At 34.0% G+C, this 19,863-nt stretch overlaps 1 protein-coding gene across 1 annotated transcript in view; it reads right to left on the minus strand.

Moving 5' to 3' along the window:
* Positions 1–19,863, minus strand: part of CSTF3 (cleavage stimulation factor subunit 3) — an 85,735-nt gene that overhangs the window by 48,122 nt on the left and 17,750 nt on the right. The window contains exons 2-3 of the mRNA XM_003781213.2: positions 19,049–19,150; positions 18,831–18,926 (exon numbers count right to left, since the gene is read on the minus strand). Coding sequence (XP_003781261.1) covers positions 18,831–18,926; positions 19,049–19,150 — 198 coding nt within the window. The remainder of the gene's footprint in view (positions 1–18,830; positions 18,927–19,048; positions 19,151–19,863) is intronic.

Raw genomic sequence — 19,863 nt, forward strand, 5'->3', positions numbered from 1 at the left:
AAAAAAAAAAAAAAAAGAGTACCCTGATGGATATTTAATAAATGAGCTTCTTATTTAGGCAACAAAGAGGAAAGCAACATTTCTTATTCTTAAATATCTACATTACATGGATATATACACATTTCTTAAGTTATACAACTGAAATTGTCCAAAACTACATGTGTAACTTTGACAAGGTTATTAACAGTCTAGAAATGTCTTTATTATCATCCCCACAATTTAAAGATTTTGTTTGTAGGTATAGAACTTTCAGGTTGAACCCCAAACAGTGGCACACACCTGTACTCCCAGCTGGAAGGCTGCAACAGGAGAGTCGCTTGAGCCCAGGAATTGAAGGGCAGCTTGGGCAACACTGCAAGACCCTGTCTCAAATAATAATAAAAACTTTGATACCTCTTTTCTTTCAATAAATTGAGGAGTCAATTCCACTGTCTCTTGGCTCCAGTTGTTGCTGTTGTGAAGTTACCGACCTACATTCTTTTGAGTCATTTCTTTTTGTTTCCAACTGTTTCTGCAACTTATGTTTAGTTTTCTTCTCATGTCTAGTTGTATGTTTTACAGCTGTGTGAATAATGCTTAATATTCAGTGAACATCCTGAATCTGATTGAAGCCTTCATTCTGGAATATTCTTAGTATTTAACTCTTCAAATTGTGGCTCTGCCAGGTGCCTCCCCTCTACTTCTAGAAATGGTTTCACTCTTTCTTGTCTCTTAAACACGTTTCATATTTTCTTCATTGTCTTAAAGAGACTTCATTGTCTCTTTAAGCTCTAATCTGGATTCCTTGAGTTCTCCAATTCTCTTCACCTGTTAATGACCTAATCTAAATTCTAATTTCTGAAGTCTTTCCAGGTCTGTTTATGCTGTATGTTGTTTGCTTATTTTTTTTATCAACTGAATGGCTCCTTTTCCTTGGAAAATTATTTGTGGAGATTCTTTAAGGCCTAGGTTGAAGGTGCATTCCTCTAAAAAGGGGTTGAATAAGCTATTACTAGGCACCTAAGGGGCATAATTCAGGTTAAGTATGCTTCACATTTGTGGCTTGAGTTTTCCTCAACCATTCTCAAGTGATGTTCATTTGCACAAATCCATGCAAGGACCACTGTTATAACATCTGGGGATTTCCCATTCCATTCTGCTTCATCAAAACAACTTTTCTCAGTCCCTCACAGATAGGAAGGTGGCAGTGATTTATTTCTGGTTCACTTCCCTCCTGAGCACAGCCTTTGGGCACATAGTTTAAAGGGGAGAGGCACTGGTCGCCCCACCTTGGGTAAGCCTTGGGCTTTGACATTTTCTCTCTGAGGTTCTGAAGTCTTCAAAATCGCAGCTCAAATTTTCCCAGTTTGCCAAGTGTTCTCAGGGCAAAAACAGTTCAGGCATTCTGTTTATCTCCCTGTGTTCCTTTTTTCTCTCCCCTTCCATCCAATTAGGCTTTGCCCTGGTAATTCCTTAGAGTTGTGTTAGTTCTTCAATGCTAGTAAGAGGTTCTAAAAATTCTTTCCAGCAGCCTTAGTTGTTTTCAGTGAGAGAGCTAGCTTACCATATTACCGAATAGTCTCCTTTGACACATTAAGATCAAGCTTTCAAAAAAATCAGAGAAAAATTGTGTTTGGAAATTATCTTGAAAAGCAGCTAAATACTCTGATGAGGGAAGATCACTTGAGCCCAGGTGTTTCGAGATTGCTGTAAGCTATGAGTGTACCACTGCACTCCAGACTGGGCAACAAAGCAAGATCCTACCTCTAAATAAATAAATAAAGCGAGCAAGCAATAAAAACTCTAAAACCAGTGTTCTTTCAAATACTAAATTCCAAAGGTAAAAAATAATTATAAATTCATTTAACCAAATATATTTCCTATATGAAATTCCTAAATAAGTGTAACTAAGCTTTTTTGAAACACTTTATAAACTTAGTTTATTTTAATGTTTGCTATGCCTAAGTGAAGTTTGGGTGAAAAACCACAAGAAGAAAAAGTAATATGGTAAACAGAAATGAACGCAATCTACTTTTTTTTTTTAAGTGAAAGATTCAGTGTGTTTTTTGTTTTAAAAAACATATCTATAAAGTTGTTTATGAACAATTTAAAACAAGAATTTATATTTTTTTAGTATCTACATGTCTCAATGATTTTCCACTCAATCAGACGTTGGCACCATGCAAATATATAGTCAAAGCTGTCAAAGGGATCGAGATGAGTTAAAAAGTTAATGTTTTATTAATTTCACTAATCAACTTGTGAAATTTGACAAAGCCAACATGTGGAAGTTCAAGTTTTTATGATATATGCACCCATACAAATATCTCAGAAATTTTAATAGATATGCCTGAATTTTTTATTGCTGCTAGCCAGGAATTTATCTTCCTTACCACTTTTATGTTTTTAAGTTTTATGTGAAAGCATTTCAGAATCACAACAAATTTTTTTTAAAGGTACTTTAAAAACTAGGCAAATTAGTAATGTCCTTTAATTGAGTAATTTATTAAAGAAGTAAAAATCTTTCTCATGTACATCAAGATAATTCAAAATGTCAAAGAAACTTAGTTTAAAATACTTAAATGAAGGGCCAGGTGTAGTGGCTCATGCCTGTAATCCTAGAACTCTGGGAAGCTGAGGCAGGTGGATTGAGCCTACAGGTTTGAGACTAGAGCAAGAGTGAGACCCCCGTCTCTAAAACTATCTGGGCTTTGTGGCAGGTATCTGTAGTCTCAGCTACTTGAGATGCTGAGACAAGAGAATCACTTGAGCCCAAGAGTTTGAGGTTGCTATGAGCTGTGATACCACAGCACTAAACTGAGGGTGACAAAGTGTGACTCTGTCTCCAAAAAATAAACAAAAAAACTTAAATGATTGGGGATATTGGACAATGCAAAAGAATAGTTTCTTTAGTGTTCTAAATATAAAGACCTGTAAGTTAATAGTAAAGGTATAGAGCAATTACAATTTTACACTCATAAGATAGGTGTTATAAATTGATATCATAACTCTAATTTTTAGACATCAGAATTCAAGTTGTAAAACACAATTACTTGCCACTGCGGATTTTTCACTCAACAATATTTAGAGTGCCACTATATGCCAAGCATTGTTGTAGGTTCCCAGAATACATCAAAGAGACAAACTCTAAGCACAGTTAGTAAAGTGCTTGATATACTAGAAGGTGGTTAAGTATTATAGGTTAAAAAGGAGAGCTCAGCAAAGGATGAGTTGTTCTGGGGTGTTAAGGATGGGGTAGAAATTTTAAATAGGGTAGTCATAGATCTCAATGAGAAGTTAACATTTCTGTAGAGCTGAAGAAAGCAAGCTAGCAAAGCAGCCACCAGGAGAAATTTCTTTAGAGTAGATAGAATAGCCAATGTAAACACTCTAACACCAAAATGTGTGTGGAATAAATTTAAAGAACTTCAAGGAGGCTGGTGTGACTCAGAATAGACTTTACCATATAGATTATCTACTATGCCAATACTATGCACAAAATTAACTTAGTATCCTACTATTCACTAATTTTCTATTAATTATTAATAAGCCTACCTGAACTTATTAGGAATTAACTGATCATCTGAAACACATAAAAATGTTAGGCTTTTCATGTAATTATTAAGAATACAGGTATAAACTCATTAACAATATATCAATTTAAAAATTATATCCAAGTGCAGCTTGAAAGTTTTAGAACCCTGGTTATTCTAATGTTTTTGGAGGTTCTAAAAAGTAGCCAAACCCAGTCAAGAACCATAATTCACTGTCAAAGTTCCATTATAGTTCTCAACAACTCTTGTGGCTATACAAATATCTTATTTCTTTTATTTCTTAACAACACCACTGTCTTTCTAAAAATATGCAATGTCACATTATATCAATACACTTATTAATACTTTTCTCCTCATAACACATAGCTTAGGTAGGCAATGCTCTGTAACAGATTTTTGGATTTTACAAATTAATAAAATTAGAAAGAAAATTTAGAAAGTGATTAAGATCCTATAACTTGGCTCGGCACCTATAGCTCAACCGGCTAAGGCGCCAGCCACGTACACCTAAGGTGGCGGGTTCGAATCCCCAGCTGGGACCCACCAAACAACAACGACGGCTGCAACCAAAAAACAGCCGGGCATTGTGGCGGGTGCCTGTAGTCCCAGCTACTTGGGAGGCGGAGGCAGGAGACTCGCTTGAGGCTCTGTCTCAAAAAAAAAAAAGATCCTATAACTTCTTGTTTTTTAGACACAGGCTTGAAAACCACTGTTCTTGTGCCTTCACTTTTCTTAATTTTAACCAGTCTTCAGATATTCCAAAGGTATTCAAAAGAAAGACATCAGGACATTATTTTCAAGGTTCTCTTTAAAACTAAGTTTCAATCTTTGATGAAAGCATTGACAAAAGAATTAAGTAGTATTTTTTAATCTTGGTCATTAATTTTGTGTCCCATTAGTATAACTATCCCTTTTAGTGCATACTTGTATATTAACATATATTTAACCAAAAAAGGGGGGAGTTTCAGAAGCTTTTTCATTAATAAAATTGATATAATAAGCAATTTTTTTTTTTTGCAATTTTTGACCAGGCCTGGGTTTGAACCCGCCACCTCCAACTTACGGTGCCGGCACCCTACTCCTTTAAGCCACAGATGCCGCCCCATAAGCAATCTTTTTATCTGTATGGAGTAAGTCTATAGAAACCATGTTACTAGAGAAGCTAGAAACTGATAATGCAGTATCGTATGGCTGGCATTTAGTAAAAACAAATTTTACTCCTGGTACAAGTATTCATTCATTTATTTTTTTTTTTTTTGAGACAGAGTCTATGTCGCCCTCTGTAGAGTGCTGTTACATCATAGCTCACAGCAACCTCAAACTCTTGGCTCAATCGATTCTCAAGCCTCAGCCTCCCAAATAGCTGGGGCTATAGGCACCTGCCACAATGACCAGCTATTTTTTGTTGTAGTTATCATTGTCTGGCAGTCCTGGGCTGAGTTTGAACCCGCCCACCAGCCCCAGTGTATGTGGCCAGCGCCCTAGCCACTGAGCTACATACAGGCACCGAGCCTGTTGATACAAGTATTTCTAGGAATCAAATTGTTTGATATAACTGCTCAAGTATTATCTACTGTGGAAAAACAACTAATTTTCTCCCATAGAAAAGGTTTTGGGAGACCAGGTACATTTTGGGCTGGCCCATGAGTTTGAGGTGGCAGGGAGCCATGATTTCAGCATTGCATTCCAGCCTAGGAGATAGAGACCCTATTTCCAAAAAAATTTTTTTTCTTCTGAAAAAATGAAAACTGGCCAATCAATACCACATTTTCCTCTAACTATATAAAGATTATTAAAGGGAAAAAGGCTACATAAGACTCAAATATAAAGTAAAAAAAAAAGAAACCAAAAGAGAATTTCTAACCAACATGCAATTTTTTCTTTTGAGAATTGAACAGGACCCTTCCAATGTTAGTAACCCTGTAAGTTTACATAACCATTTGAGTAAAATAAGGGTCCAGAATTATAAGTGATATCTCAACTTTAGGTGTTATTTTTAGCTATTATAAAATTTCAGAGTTTCATGCCTTTTCTCTGATTCTTTCCCCTAACTGCTTAATTACAGCTCCATGTTCATGATTTCTATAATTAAAAAATTCATATAATAGTCACAAGTCATCTGTCTAAAATAATGAGAATGACAAGAAGCAAAACTCAGCTGAAAAACTTATCAAGCTAAACCCATACAACTCTTCAAATAAAGCATGTTTTTTCTGTCCTTTGTTAAGGCCCAAGCACTTGCAATTCTCTTTGCCAGATATTCTCTGCTAACTCCTACACATACTTTAGGGCCTATTTACAGATTTCCTTGACTCATCCTCTCCCACCCTCTTCATCTTTTCTCTACTAAAGCATCTATCACCCAGTATTGTAATTACTTCCTATACCAAAATACATATTTTTTCATTGAGGTGTTATGTAGCATCTATCAAGTGTCTGGTACATGTTTAGAAGCAATTCGGGAAGGCACTGTTCCCATTTTCCCTGATATACAAAGTAAAAACAAGAACCTGGAATCAGACATTTCGTTTACTTACTTACCTACAGCCACTTAAAAACCTACAAAAATATATAGATGGTATGGGCCCTGAAAAAGTACTACCAGATGATGTTTTTGAGAGCCTATAAATTTAAGCCACTGTGCTACTTAAGAATAGTCAAATACTTTGAGCAATTTTATGTGACTATAACCCAGAAAAATACATCAATAGGCATTGTAAATTTCATTGTACCAACAAGCCACCAGTTTAGGGAATTTTTGTTGTTGTTGTTGAGACAAGAGTCTCACTATGTCATCCTTGGTAGAGTAATGTGACATCACAGCTCACAGCAACCTCCAACTCTTGGGCTCAAGCAATTCTCTTTCCTCAGCCTCCCAAGTAGCTGGGAATACAAGTGCCCACCACACATTTTAGGAAACTTTTAAGAATTAGGGAACTTTTAAGAATTAATTCTCCACATACAAAATTACTTGCAAGAAGGTCACCTGACAAACAACTCTGCATTGTTTTAGTCTACAGTCACCTAAAAGTTACAAACTACAACTCATAAACTTTTCTTCCTATCCATAAGGTATCTTATCACCAAATGGAGTAAAATTCTAAAATACTTCAAAATTATGGTAAACTCAGTTATCAATTGTTTTATAGGTAACTAAAAAAAATTTTTTTTAATGGAATTTTTTTTATTTTTTGCAGTTTTGGGCCAGGGCTGGGTTTGAACCCACCACCTCTGGCATATGAGGCCAGCGCCCTACTCCTTTGAACCACAGGCACCGCACAGGTAACTCAAATTTTGATGTAACCACATAATGGTCTACTTAGAATCAATGAAACAGTATCAGATAGCTACACAAAGATAATTTTGTTCTTTTTTTGAGACTGAGCCTATGTCACCCTTAGTAGAATGTTGTGGCATCACAGGTCACAACAACCTCAAACTCTTAGACTTAAGGATTCTCTTGCCTCAGCCTCCCAAGTAGCTGGGGCTACAGGTGTCCACCACAATGCCTGGCTATTTTTTTCATTATAGTTGTCATTGTTGACAGGCCCCAAGCTAGGTTCAAACCTACCAGCTCCAGTATAGGTGGCCAGCGCCCTAGCCACTGAGCTACAGGTGCTGAGCTGATAATTTGAGTTTTGAGTTACACACATTGGAAATATGCTAGCCAAGGATTATCTTGAATCCCTAAGCCTGATAAGTCACAAATTACAAGTAACTGGAAATCCATCTATCTAATTTCAATACATGGCATGTTCCCTTTAACTATATAAGTCAAGATCATCTTTCAAAATCTTTTTTGAGATTGTGCCCTGAAGATTTCAATCTTTCATTGTTATTTATGAAGTTTTGTTTCATAATTACAATCAAAGACCTCCCCTCTAAAAAGCAAAACTCAACAAAGAAAGTATATTCTAATCTCAGAAAACTCATCTTGAAAGACTTCTATACTTCTTTGAAACTATGAAAGTAACTGTTTAGTAAGCATAGTCTGCCTAAATTCTTAGTTGGCACTGATTTAGGTAAATGTCATTTAAAAAATGTTCCTAATTGCCAAATCAGAACTGTAAGTTATTGCTCTTTTGTTAATGTGGAATGTAAAAAATATTTGAAGCCTTAAGGAGTATGTTCTTATAAATTTCTTGACAGTCCAAAGTTACAAACACCTGTCCCTTTTCTGTACAGAATTGCTTTGTGCTATGAAATTAAACTCAAGTATATATAGCTAAAAGGTCAAAAAACTATGAAGGGTAGAATACCCAGAACAATAACTAGAACTGTAGTAATATTTTATGTAAAGTATCATTTGCACTTGTATGGAAATTATTGTGCCATGACATCTACAATATTTGTTGAAGATTCCATTGAAGCAATTTTATGTAGTTTTGAATAGCTATATATAAAATCTACTTTTCTAAATATATGCCAGAATACTGAGACTTAATACTTAAGATAGCTAAGCTAGGCTTGGCACCCATAGCACAGTGGTTAGGGTGCTGGCCACATGCACCCAGGCTGGTGGGTTCAAACCCAGCCCCAGTCAGCTAAACAACAATGACAATTGCAACCAAAAAATAGCCAGGCATTATGGCGGGCACCCATAGTCAAAGCTACTTGGGAGGCTGAGGCAAGAGAATCGCTTAAGCCCAAAAGTTTGAGGTTGTTGTGAGCTGTGACACCACAGCACTCTACCCAGGGTAACAGCTTGAGGCTCTGTCTCAAAAAAAAAAAAAAAAAAAAAAAAAAAAGCTAAGCTAAATAAGAATGCAAGAAACCCTTGAGAGCAAAGGAAAAAAAAATAACTATTTCCACAACTATATATATTTTAGGTTTTACTATACGACTAGTTGGTATAGTGGCTAATGACTGGGAGCCCAGATTGAGGAATCAGAATACCTGCATTTGTTTCCAGCTTTCCCACTTCTCAGTAGTTTAAACTTAATGTTTTGGTATGAGTAAAGATAACTTAAGCCCTCTAAATACCAGAAAAAACAAACATCTCCAAAAAATGGGGATTATACAGACCTATATTAAATTGTGGTCAATCGCGTAATTCATATGAAGCACCAATCAGTGTGTCTAACATATTAAAGTCCCAATAAATGTTAGCTATTGAGATAAGTATCAAAAATTACTATCAACGTAATTGAAAACTCAAAATGATTTGTTAGAGAGCTCTTTTTACTTCTGAACATCCATCTTAAAAAAATTTCACTTCCAAAAATTATCTCTTCTATTTTTCCATAAAATTTGAAAATATTTACATTTTCAAATGTACATTTATACTTAAAATTTAACAATGGCAAAAACTTACTTTTAAGAACTCCAGTACAAATTGATGGATATTTTGGGTAAGATTCACAAAAATTGCAACTTTTTCCAAATACATTAAAATTCAGAGTAAAATCAGTTAAAATGTTACCTTGTTAGTAGTAAAAATATAAAAAAGTGCCTCTCTACCATCCCACCCCAAATATAATGGCAGTTCTATAATTTTTGTCTAGAATAGTTAAAATTTTCCATTTATGTCATAATTTAGATGGGAATCACACTTGAGTTCTTATTAGACTTTTCATTCAGATGGAGAAAGGTCAAGTTGGAAAAAGAACAGTATCTGTGGCAAACTGATACTGAAACACAAAGCACAATAGGAAAAGAGTATTAGTAAACATACTCCAATAATTTTATCAGTCATAAAAATAGGGAATTTTGAAAACAATGAATCTAGGACAGTTGGAAAAATGTAAATATGAACTGATTACCACTTTTGACACTACTGTTCCTTTTAGGGTGATAATGGAATCGTGATTTTGTAGAACAATATTCATATAAGCACAGAAATATAAATTAAGGTATACAGGTATTTGCTATGCTATCCTTTCAATTTGCATTTGCAAATATAATCAAATGATCTTTTTGATTCACTTGTTTTTAAAGCAAAATATGCCAGTCTTTACAAAAAAACATGTAAATTTCCATTTGAAATAATTTGAACTTGTTCAACTAAGTAAATCAACACATTTAGTTCCTTCAGCCTACACTAAGTTTCTGTATTTATCTATTGAATAGGGGAGCCATTTTTAAGTTTTCTTCCCCATATGATTTATAACAGAATTGACAAGCATTACAGACAGAATGATTTTATATTTTAAAAAAACTGCTTAAGTCGGGTGGCGCCTGTTGCTCAGTGAGTAGGACGCTGGCCCCATATATTGAGGGTGGCAGGTTCAAACCCAGCCCCAGCCAAACTGCAACAAAAAAAATAGCTGGGTGTTGTGGCAGGTGCCTGTAGTCCCAGCTACTCAGGAGGCTGAGACAAGAGAATCGCCTAAACCCAGGAGTTAGAGGTTGCTGTGAACTGTGATGCCTGGGCACTCTACCAAGGGCAATAAAAGTGAGATTCTGTGTCTTAAAAAAAAAATTGCTTAAATCAAAATCTTCTAAAATCCTATAAACTATCTTTTGTACCTGTACTCACTAGTTTTTTTTTTTTGTGGGGGGGGACCATGGTGGAGAAGGGAAGCTTATTCTAAGTTTTAAGGAATAAGCAGCTTGAAGTTTGAGTCATTAATAAAGTACCTACTTACACTCAGCAATCTACATATTGAAAAACACTAGATGATTTGATGGAAAAATATCACTGATTCAAGCAAGAATTAATAGGTTCTGAATGGGGTAAAAGCTAATGGATGAGAGAAATAGAGTATTTACAAAGTCTCAAGGTATCTCCTTATCACTTTTTCTGTTAACTACAAAAGGACCCTTAACCACACAGTGGGGAAGCCACATCATCCCAACTGACATCCTCAATAAGGGATAACTGAATACCATTGTGCCTCTTAATGAGATACACTGAAGACACATGACCATTTTTATAGCTCTACAGCTAAAACCTACAACCTAAACTAAGTCCAATAAGCAAGCAGCAAACAAATTTAAACTAAAGCTGAGGAACTTTTCTAAATCAAAGGAGACCAAAGAGGAATATAAATTATATTATTAACTTAGATTAGATACTAATCCAGATGAAAATTGCTATGGAGTATAACACCAGTAGAACACAGACTATAGATAAATTTATTAATGTTAAATTTCCTGAATTTCCTAACTTGGCTATATGTTTATCACTATTAGGAAATACATCAAAATATTAACGGTTGTGATGTATGCAACCTAATCTCCCATAGTTCAGAAAAAGAATTGCTGAACAATATAGTGCCAAAATGTTCAAAACTGGTCAATCACTATAAAGAATATGAGAGTTTCTTGCAACTTTTTCTAAGTTTAAAATAATTTTAAAATAAAATCAAAACTGCATTATAAAAATTGGTGTAATTATTAAAGTGTCAGCATATAGTCCTTAAAAGCAATGCTCTTGCTATTCAACCCATATTAAGCAGATTAAACCACATTAACTCCTGATTGGCATACCATTTGGCTCTTCAACTCTAAGTACCCATAACCTAAATGTTTTAATCATGTTCTCCCCTACTACCATATCCCAATTATGAGACCCATAAAACCTTTCAGAAATGTTAATTGATATACAACAGTCAAAATGGATAACCAAAAGAAATGGTAGAGTTAACAATGTCTGTACTTCTGTAATACTTCATATAGTGTCATTTCTGACATTTAAGTTTTATAAAATTTAGATTGCTCATGCACTTCTTAATATCATTAGTGCTTAGATTCTCAATCATGGCTGGAAAAACCATTCTAAAATTACCATTGGTTTATTTTTAGTTGTCATACTTGATCTAAAAACTGTCAAAAGCCATTAAGGAAATATTTGGGAGATGGGTTTTAAAAAAATGAGACGTGAGTAAAAAATGGTTGAGCAACATAGCAGATATTCATTTCTAGTAAAATATTCAGAAATGGATTCAAACCACCTTAATACAGAAAGTTAAAAAAAAGCTGGTTCTAGGTGAGAACACTCCATTCCCTATACCAAAAAAGAATGAGAAGTCTTATAACGGTTACTACTTTAATGAGTAACCGTTAGCCAACAAACCGAAAAATATAAAGATGTGGTGTTCTTAAACTCTCCAGTTATTTATTAAGTTAGCTAACCACAAAAAGCTACTGTTAATTCGTCTAAGCCAAATTTTCTAGCTTAAATGACTCTCCCAGAACACTCTAATTTCTGATAGAGATTATCCGATTCTTATTTTGGCACTCATGTGTTTTTTGCTTTAAAAAGTTTATGGATCCACAAAATCAAGTTTCAGACCCAGAAATTCAGTGAGCAAAAACTTGTTAAAGCTAAAATGGTGCAATCCTGATAGTGGATTTAAGAAACAGTCACATTATACCAAGCACACAGTAGATGCCTCATAGATTACTTCTTGATTACATACAAAATACAGGCAGACTATTGTCCAAACATAGGAAGTATTGTGCCAGCTATGAAATATACTGATAACAGTAAGACTTAATTACTGCCTTCTAAAGCTTTAATTCCCAAAGCTGGTTGCCAGAAATACCTAAAAAAAAAAACAAGATCCCAAAGAACCTGTCTGTACTCAGGAGACTGAACCAGCAGTACTGATAGGTTAACTGGAAAGCTTGGATTAAAAATGTTTTCCACGTGATGACAAAGCACTGAAATTTAAAAAGTACGACTTCGCAAATAATCATCTCTTCATTTTACTCATGTTTAAAATAAGATGGCTAACCTAATTCATCTTCCAGCTCTAAATTTCTGATTTAAAATAATGTCCACTTTGGTTTGAAATATGTAATACCTGCAATCATAACTTGGTGGGAAAAATTTCAAAACCATTACCACAAGATGGTCAACCCACTTTTTTCTTCAAATTTGAGGTGTAGAAATTGCCACCATAAAAAGACCATCTCCCATATATGAATCTTTGGACAAAAAAGACTTCCAATAATAAGTATGATAGTTCTTAAATCTTGCATGTAATCAAGTTTCAACTGAACATGTTCTGTCACATAAATTATTCATATTTGCTTTAAGAAAGATTAAAAACAGCCTTGGGATCTTGTTATCTTTGAACCTTATTATAGTTCAACATTTTTTTTTCAGACAGAGTCTCACTTTGTCAACCTTGATAGAGTGCTATGGCATCACAGCTCACAGCAACCTCAAACTCTTGGGCTTAAGTGATTCTCTTGCCTTAGCCTCCCAAGCAGCTGGGATTACAGGCAATTGCCACAATGTCCAGCTATTTTTGGCGGGGTCTGGCTCTTGCTCAGGCTGGTCTTAAACTCCCGAGCTCAAGCAAAATCCATCTGCCTTCGCTTCCTAGGGTACTAGGATTACAAGCATGAGCCACCATGCCTTGTCTTGTCAATATATTATTTTTCTTTTTTTTTTTGAGACAGAGCCTCAAGCTGTCCCCCTGGGTAGAGTGCCGTGGCATTACAGCTCACAGCAACCTCCAACTCCTGGGCTCAAGCGAGTCTCCCGCCTCCATCTCCCAAGTAGCTGGGACTATAGGCACCCGCCACAGCGCCCAGCTATTTTTTGGTTGCAGCCGTCATTGTTGTTTGGCGGGTCTGGGCTGGGGATTCGAACCCGCCACCTTAGGTATACGTGGCTGGCACCTTAGCCAGTTGAGCTATAGGCGCCGAGCCCAACATATTATTTCAAAACTACATGTCAATTCTGTCTTTAACATCAAATTGTCTTGAAAGCTATTGCTTAAACATTTCCAAATAGAAAAATTTTCTTTGGAAGTCTCTTAGCATACAAGGTGATAAAACTTACCCATGTTATTGTTTTCCTGAATCATAGAAAAGCAGCTGAGTTTCTCAACAAGATGTATGCAAAGCAAATATTCACAATTTTGTTCAAATTGCTGTCGATTCTCATATGTGAGGGAAAAAAATATATAGACCATACCTATTATGCCACTATACTAAACAACTATTTGTTTTCTGTTACCAAGTTGCTAAAATAGTTTCATAATAAAATTTAAAGTTTAAAAACATAAATAAATCTGGGAGTTTGGAAATAAATAATTTACAAGCTAATAAATATGTTCTTGCCAGTTGAGCTTTTTTTTATGGCTATGAGTGGTGATATTTTAGATATCTTAATTTTCTGGAAATTAAGGTCTTCAAATGGCTTGAACCAGATTCATTCAAAGGAAAAAGAGCAGTTTCAAAGTTAATGCACTGAACAAAATAAAAGCAATGAGTCCATTAGAAAATATTTAAGACTTATAATGGTTCTTTTGTTTTATATAGAAAGTTAACTGATACCAGTTCCTTTAAGCTCAAGTTAGAAGCAAAAATGCCAAGCCCTAAGAAGGCTTATTGTGTTGGAATTAGTTCTATTTCCAAACGGAGAGGTTTCTGGCTATGCAATCTTATGAAGGGCTTAAGTGTGTTTGTGTTGATTTATGAATGCCATGTAGAAGAGTATCTTATGTCTCTTGGGATAGATATTCATGTTCCAAAATTATCCCCTATATTCCTTTATAGCTAAGTATTAGGCATTACACATTAAGTACTGTTATTCCATAAATGTCCAAGAAATTTAGGCTAAAACACTACTATACCCAAAGAAACTTCAGATCCTATGACCCAACTCCTTTTGGTTTCACAACTAATTTTAGAAATGTGCATGTACTTTTTATCATAAGCCCAGAGATGGCCTTTTCCACATTTTCAGAATATAACTCTTATTATCTAAGAATAGAATCTAAAGAAGCTGTATTAAAAATGTTAAAGAGTCTCTGCAGAGGAAAGAAAATGACCATTTCCCCCCAATATGTTTACCAATGACTGCAGATTAGTTTTGCTTTGTAAGATTGAGAAACATAAAAACAGTAGGTTGATTAGCATAGATTTTGCTTTAAAAAAATGGCTATGTTTCATATTGTTTGGAAGATACAAAGATTAGAAAACATAAAATGTTATTTAAAGAAATTTTGTTACCTAAATGACTATGTCCTTTTAGAAATAGTTGCCTTGGGTGAAGAGAAAAAAACCCCAAGGGGAAAAAATGTATAGACAATGTTAGTAGAAGGAACACCACTTAAACATCTCTGCTACAATAGGTAAGGAAAAGGGATGGAAGAGGATGCTTCAATAAAACCTAAAACCGTTTACTACTTGTAATAGTGAACACGCAAATATTTCCTTTGCTTATCCAATAGTATTTTTTCAGACATTTGATCACTGTGTTTCCAAGTACTTCCTATTGTTTTCTTTTACATCTCTACTCTACGTGAATATATGCATCTAAGAAACTGTACAGAAAAAAGCATACTGAGTTTTAAAGTAAATCTGAATAATCACACAGACATGGACCAACATTTATTACAAACAGGAAAAGTACAGATCTATTAGAAAGGAGTACAGTTTTTTTTTAATGACTGCAAGGTAAAGTATAAAAAAGAAATTATCATTATCTGTATGATAATGTAGTAATTTTTAATCTGTATTTTAAAATCACATCACTCAATATAAACAAAGCATTATAATACATTAGGCTGCTACGTAAAGGAATTAAAACAATTATCAACGGTGGAGAAGTTTTTTTCAATTTAGGTCACTCATGTTGCATCCTGAGTTCACTTCCATTTTCCAAGAAGAAAGATTATTTTTAAAATTCTTTTTCCAAGAAGAAAAGTTATTTTGAAAAATTGTAATGTATGCTACAGAACCCATTATTTATAAGAAAAACCATGTATAGAGAAAAGAATTCATGTCTTTTAAAATTTTTTAAATAAAAAGCAATCAATTCTCTATAGACTTTTATTAAAGAATTACAGCTTTCACAGACACCAATATACATTGTTGCTATTACCAGCAGCATTACCTTCTTCATTTCTGCTTCAGCTACCAATAAAAAACATCCTTCAGCCAAAAAATTTACGAATGTGGCCCAATTCAACAATTACTTCTAACAGTAAGATATTGTAGCTTACGTGTTGTCACACTGATTACCTACTTACATGAAAAGCTACAGAAACCATGGGGGGGAGGACAATTTAAAAGATCATGGCAAAACTGTATAGATTTTTCTCAACTTTGCAATAGTGACACTTCTGTGATCATTGTAAAAAGTGTTTTTTTTTTTTTAATTTTCTAAATAGCATGATGAAATAAATGGTTCTTTAAAGAGCACTGAGGCTCTGACTGGGACATTCCACTGTAACTCTAAGTGTTTCAAAATCCACATTTCTTAAGTTCAAAAATATACTAAACTGCACTTAAGACATCTATCTGTATACAATTAAATAGCTGGAGACATAGTAAAGTGTTCCCTTTACTTAAAACTAAGAAGCAGCAAAAGTACTTTTATATCATCATGTAAAAGTCTATCCTTCTTTTATATTTAGACTCTATACTTGATAACTATGTCACTTTAAGAACAGTCGGACAATTGCCTGTTCTTACGCTATTGTTAAATCATGTGAAGTAGTCGTTTGGGAACACAAGAGTAGAGCAATATATTTCAAGGGAGGGAAAATGTTATCTCTGATGTGTTAGGAACACTACTGAAATAATTTGGCCTAATTTTTGAAATTATATAAATTATAAATACAGAGGTTCATTCTAAATGCCCATTCAGTAGGACAAGAGAATTTATCTCCAACAATTTCCATAATGCATGAAAAAAATAACAGTATGTAACAAATTAAGGATGACATTTTAAAATTCAAATTTAACACAGCTAAGTAGGTATTGCTAAACACTCAGATATTAGAAAAGCTGACACAGTATCACTAACTTCTTTTCTAAAATTTATAATTTGCTCATGTTCAACTGATGCTTCAAATTTTAAAAGAGTTTTTTAAACTACTTTCCTTTGCTTCTTTGTACTTAAGTATGATTTGCAAAAAAATTTCTCAAAGGAAGCAGTTATCTTGTTATTAAAGCTTTATGTATCTTCTATTAGAAAAAATAATATATTTAAAGTCATACAAGTTGGTTTAGCTGAATATAAATGAAACATTACAATTTTCCCCCATAAAGTATTGAGCTACAACAAATGTATTCACAAAACTTTATTTTCTTGAGAGTGCATACAGAATGTTATGTAAATACTATATTACTTTCCATGTAAAGACATTCTTATTACTTCAGATTTTTAGAAGTACTATAAAAAGATTATATGTCTTCTCCAGAAATATCAAAGGCCACACTGAGCGATATGACCAAAGAAAACTAGCCTGTTACAGGCTAAACAAAGTGTAAAATGTTAAAATAAAAAATAAAAAAAAGAGCAAATCAGGAAAGAGAAAACCACACCTCAGGATATGCATTTCTAAAACCAGTATTCAATTTAAAATCTTAATTCCTATACCAAAAATATAAAATTCTAAAAACACACACATTTACCATTTTTACTCAATGTTTTATATATATACATATTTGCATGTGTGCATATGAGTGAGATATAACTGCATATATTACCAACTAAATAAATCTAGCAGCTGCTAGCAGCTCTGAAATATTATGAAATGAGCCTGTTATTTAGCCAACTTTCAGCCCTTGGAATAACATCTGGTCTTGAAATTCTTTTTTAGAATGCAGTTTGTATCTCATACCTAGGAAATAGGAAAAACAACCCATTGTCTTTATAATTACAGAATGGCGCATCTAACTGCCAATTTCAGTTTAATTTACACTATAATAATATGCATGGACAATGCCTGAACATTTGAGAAATGATTTAAAGAACTAAGAAAGTATTACCTCTCTAAACAAAAAGGGTTATGTATCAATTATGTGTGTTTCTGACGAGCCTGAATATAAGCTAATTAATGTGTTTGAAAGTCAGATTAGAAGGCAGACCAGGTGCAGGTGATCCAGTTCCTTGTTTTAATAAATGAGTAATACAAAGCAGCACTGGCTTCAGCAAATTTCAGACAGACCTCACCTGTTGAGTTTTGTGCCGGTCTACTCTGGTGATTTAAGTAAGGAAGAAATGGTCCCAAAGGATAGGTGATGAAACCTTAAGGATATATATATATAGAGTCATGGGCCAAAACTATCAAACTCCACATAAGGTACAATCTTCTCCCACACATACAAACACACAAACACACATACCACATACACAACCACACACACAACAAAACATATACAATGTTCCAGCTATTATCCAGTAATTCCCCTTCTCACAAAGTAGAATAATCTAAACTATAGCACAAATACATTGAGTACACTGTAGCCTCTATTTAAATCTGCTGCTGATTGAGTTCATGCTGAGGATGCATCACAGGTGACACTGTGTTGTAAAGTCTATTCAGTACTGTCGGTGACTAACACCCTTTGAATAGGTCCAAAATATTAATAACAGACCCACATATTATCAAATTTCAGCTCTAGTGGAAATGTTATGTTGAGGCTGCAGTGTACTTGATTATGTTGAGAATTTATATTATAAAAAAGTAATATTAAATAAAAATAAGTAATGCATAAGTATCACAAATAAGTTACAAAAAGAAATGGATATTGTTTTCAGCTTAATGTGGATATCACTTCCATGTCACCTTTCCTATCTCATTAATTTGTAACCTTAAAATGATTAGTTGGTGCCAACTGTTAGCATCACATCAATACTTTATTATCATTTTTACGGTTAATTCCAGTTTTCAAAAATTAACATTTTCCTTCTAATCATCAAGAATGGGATCCTTACTCTTTAAAATAAACATGGCTGACTTCAAATTTCAAGACAGATAAAAAGAAAAAAAAAATCAAAGTATCATTGGGTAAATTATGATTAAACAGGTTTGAGTCATATTAGCTTATTCCTGCATAATGTAAACTTTGCCTTACGAAAAAAACTCTCTCTAAACTACTGAAGTGCTTACATCGACAAACCATGCATTTTCACAAAATTATAATTTGAAATAATTATTCTCTTTAAAATGTTTCATTTCACCAGACACTCAAAATACCCTATGCAAAACTAAGTTAACATTTCTGTATTTTCATATAATCCCATTCATATTAGTTTGTAAGTAGGAATAAAAAGAAAAATGAGTTCTAAATAAATGACACAGGAGGCAATAAATTGACACATGACAAGTAAATAAAAGGCTAAAGCACTCCAATACCATTGAAACTGTTTTAATGTTGTTGCAATTCCAAAATGCAACAATCATCAGCTTGTAAAAGACCCAAATTTCAAAAATTCATTTTAATTATTCCTTCATACCTATTTTACAAAATAAAGGCAAAAGACATTTAAATCCTCCTTGTCCTAGTTGTGCTATGTTCCTAACTTGTTTCCTATCACTATAGGGTATGCTGTAATTCCCATCAGATGCTATATAAGAAAAAATAAAATAAAATAGTAACCTCTGCTTCAATGTACAGTTTCCAGAATCTGCCAGAACTGGGGAACTGGGCAACAAGACGTTCATAAGTCTTCCGTGCTTTGTCTATAGGTTGATTCTAAAATTGAAAACCAATAAAGAGCATTTACAATGTTAGGATCATGAAAACAGTATTTACTGCAGAACCCGGTAGTGTGCGCGGACCCACAGAGAAGGAAATGTAACCCTATGTCACTAAACCTGTGCCTCTCGAATGAGAATGCTCCAAGCATCAAGGTCATATGGGTTCTCTTCTAATTTCTTTTCGGCTTTCTTCACCTTCTCTGGGACATACTCAGCTGCCTGGGGGGAAAATAATAACAAAATGAAGTTACTGCTTGAAAAATCTCATGCCTAACTTTATTCAAGAACAATATGAACAGTCCCTGGAGGCAATGTCACATTATAAAACATCTTCATATAAAAGAGAACTGTTTTCTGGAATCTACATATACAGTCATCCCTTAAAATCTGTGGATTGCAAATCCCTGGATTCAACCAAAAGTGGATCACAAATAATGCAGGCGGTTAAAAAAAGGACAACTGTGCCTGTAATTCACATGTATAGACTTCTCAGTCTTGTCATCATTTCCTAAACAATACAGTATTATTATACAGCATTTCTACTGAACGAAGTAGTATAAGTAATCAAAAATGCACATGTTTATACACAAATACTATGAAATATATACCATTTTATGTAAGAGATTTAAACATATGTAGATTTTGGTATTGGGCATGGGGGGGACCCCCAGAAACACTCACAGATAACTAAGGGATGGCTATGTTATCAGAAATTACTTGCATAAAAAAGAACAAAATCCCATTTTTATTCAAATAAATTTACTTTTATATTAAATATTACAAAACAGCAGTTATCAACTTTATGGTCCCAGGACCCCTTTACACACTTAAAAACTATTAAAAACCACAAATAACTTTTATATGGGTTATATCAATACCATATATATGTGTATGTGTGTATGTGTGTATATATATATATATTTTTTTTTTTT

This window comes from Otolemur garnettii, unplaced genomic scaffold, assembly GCF_000181295.1.
Source record: "Otolemur garnettii isolate 467f Iridium unplaced genomic scaffold, OtoGar3 scaffold00001, whole genome shotgun sequence".
NCBI classification, from domain to species: domain Eukaryota; kingdom Metazoa; phylum Chordata; class Mammalia; order Primates; family Galagidae; genus Otolemur; species Otolemur garnettii.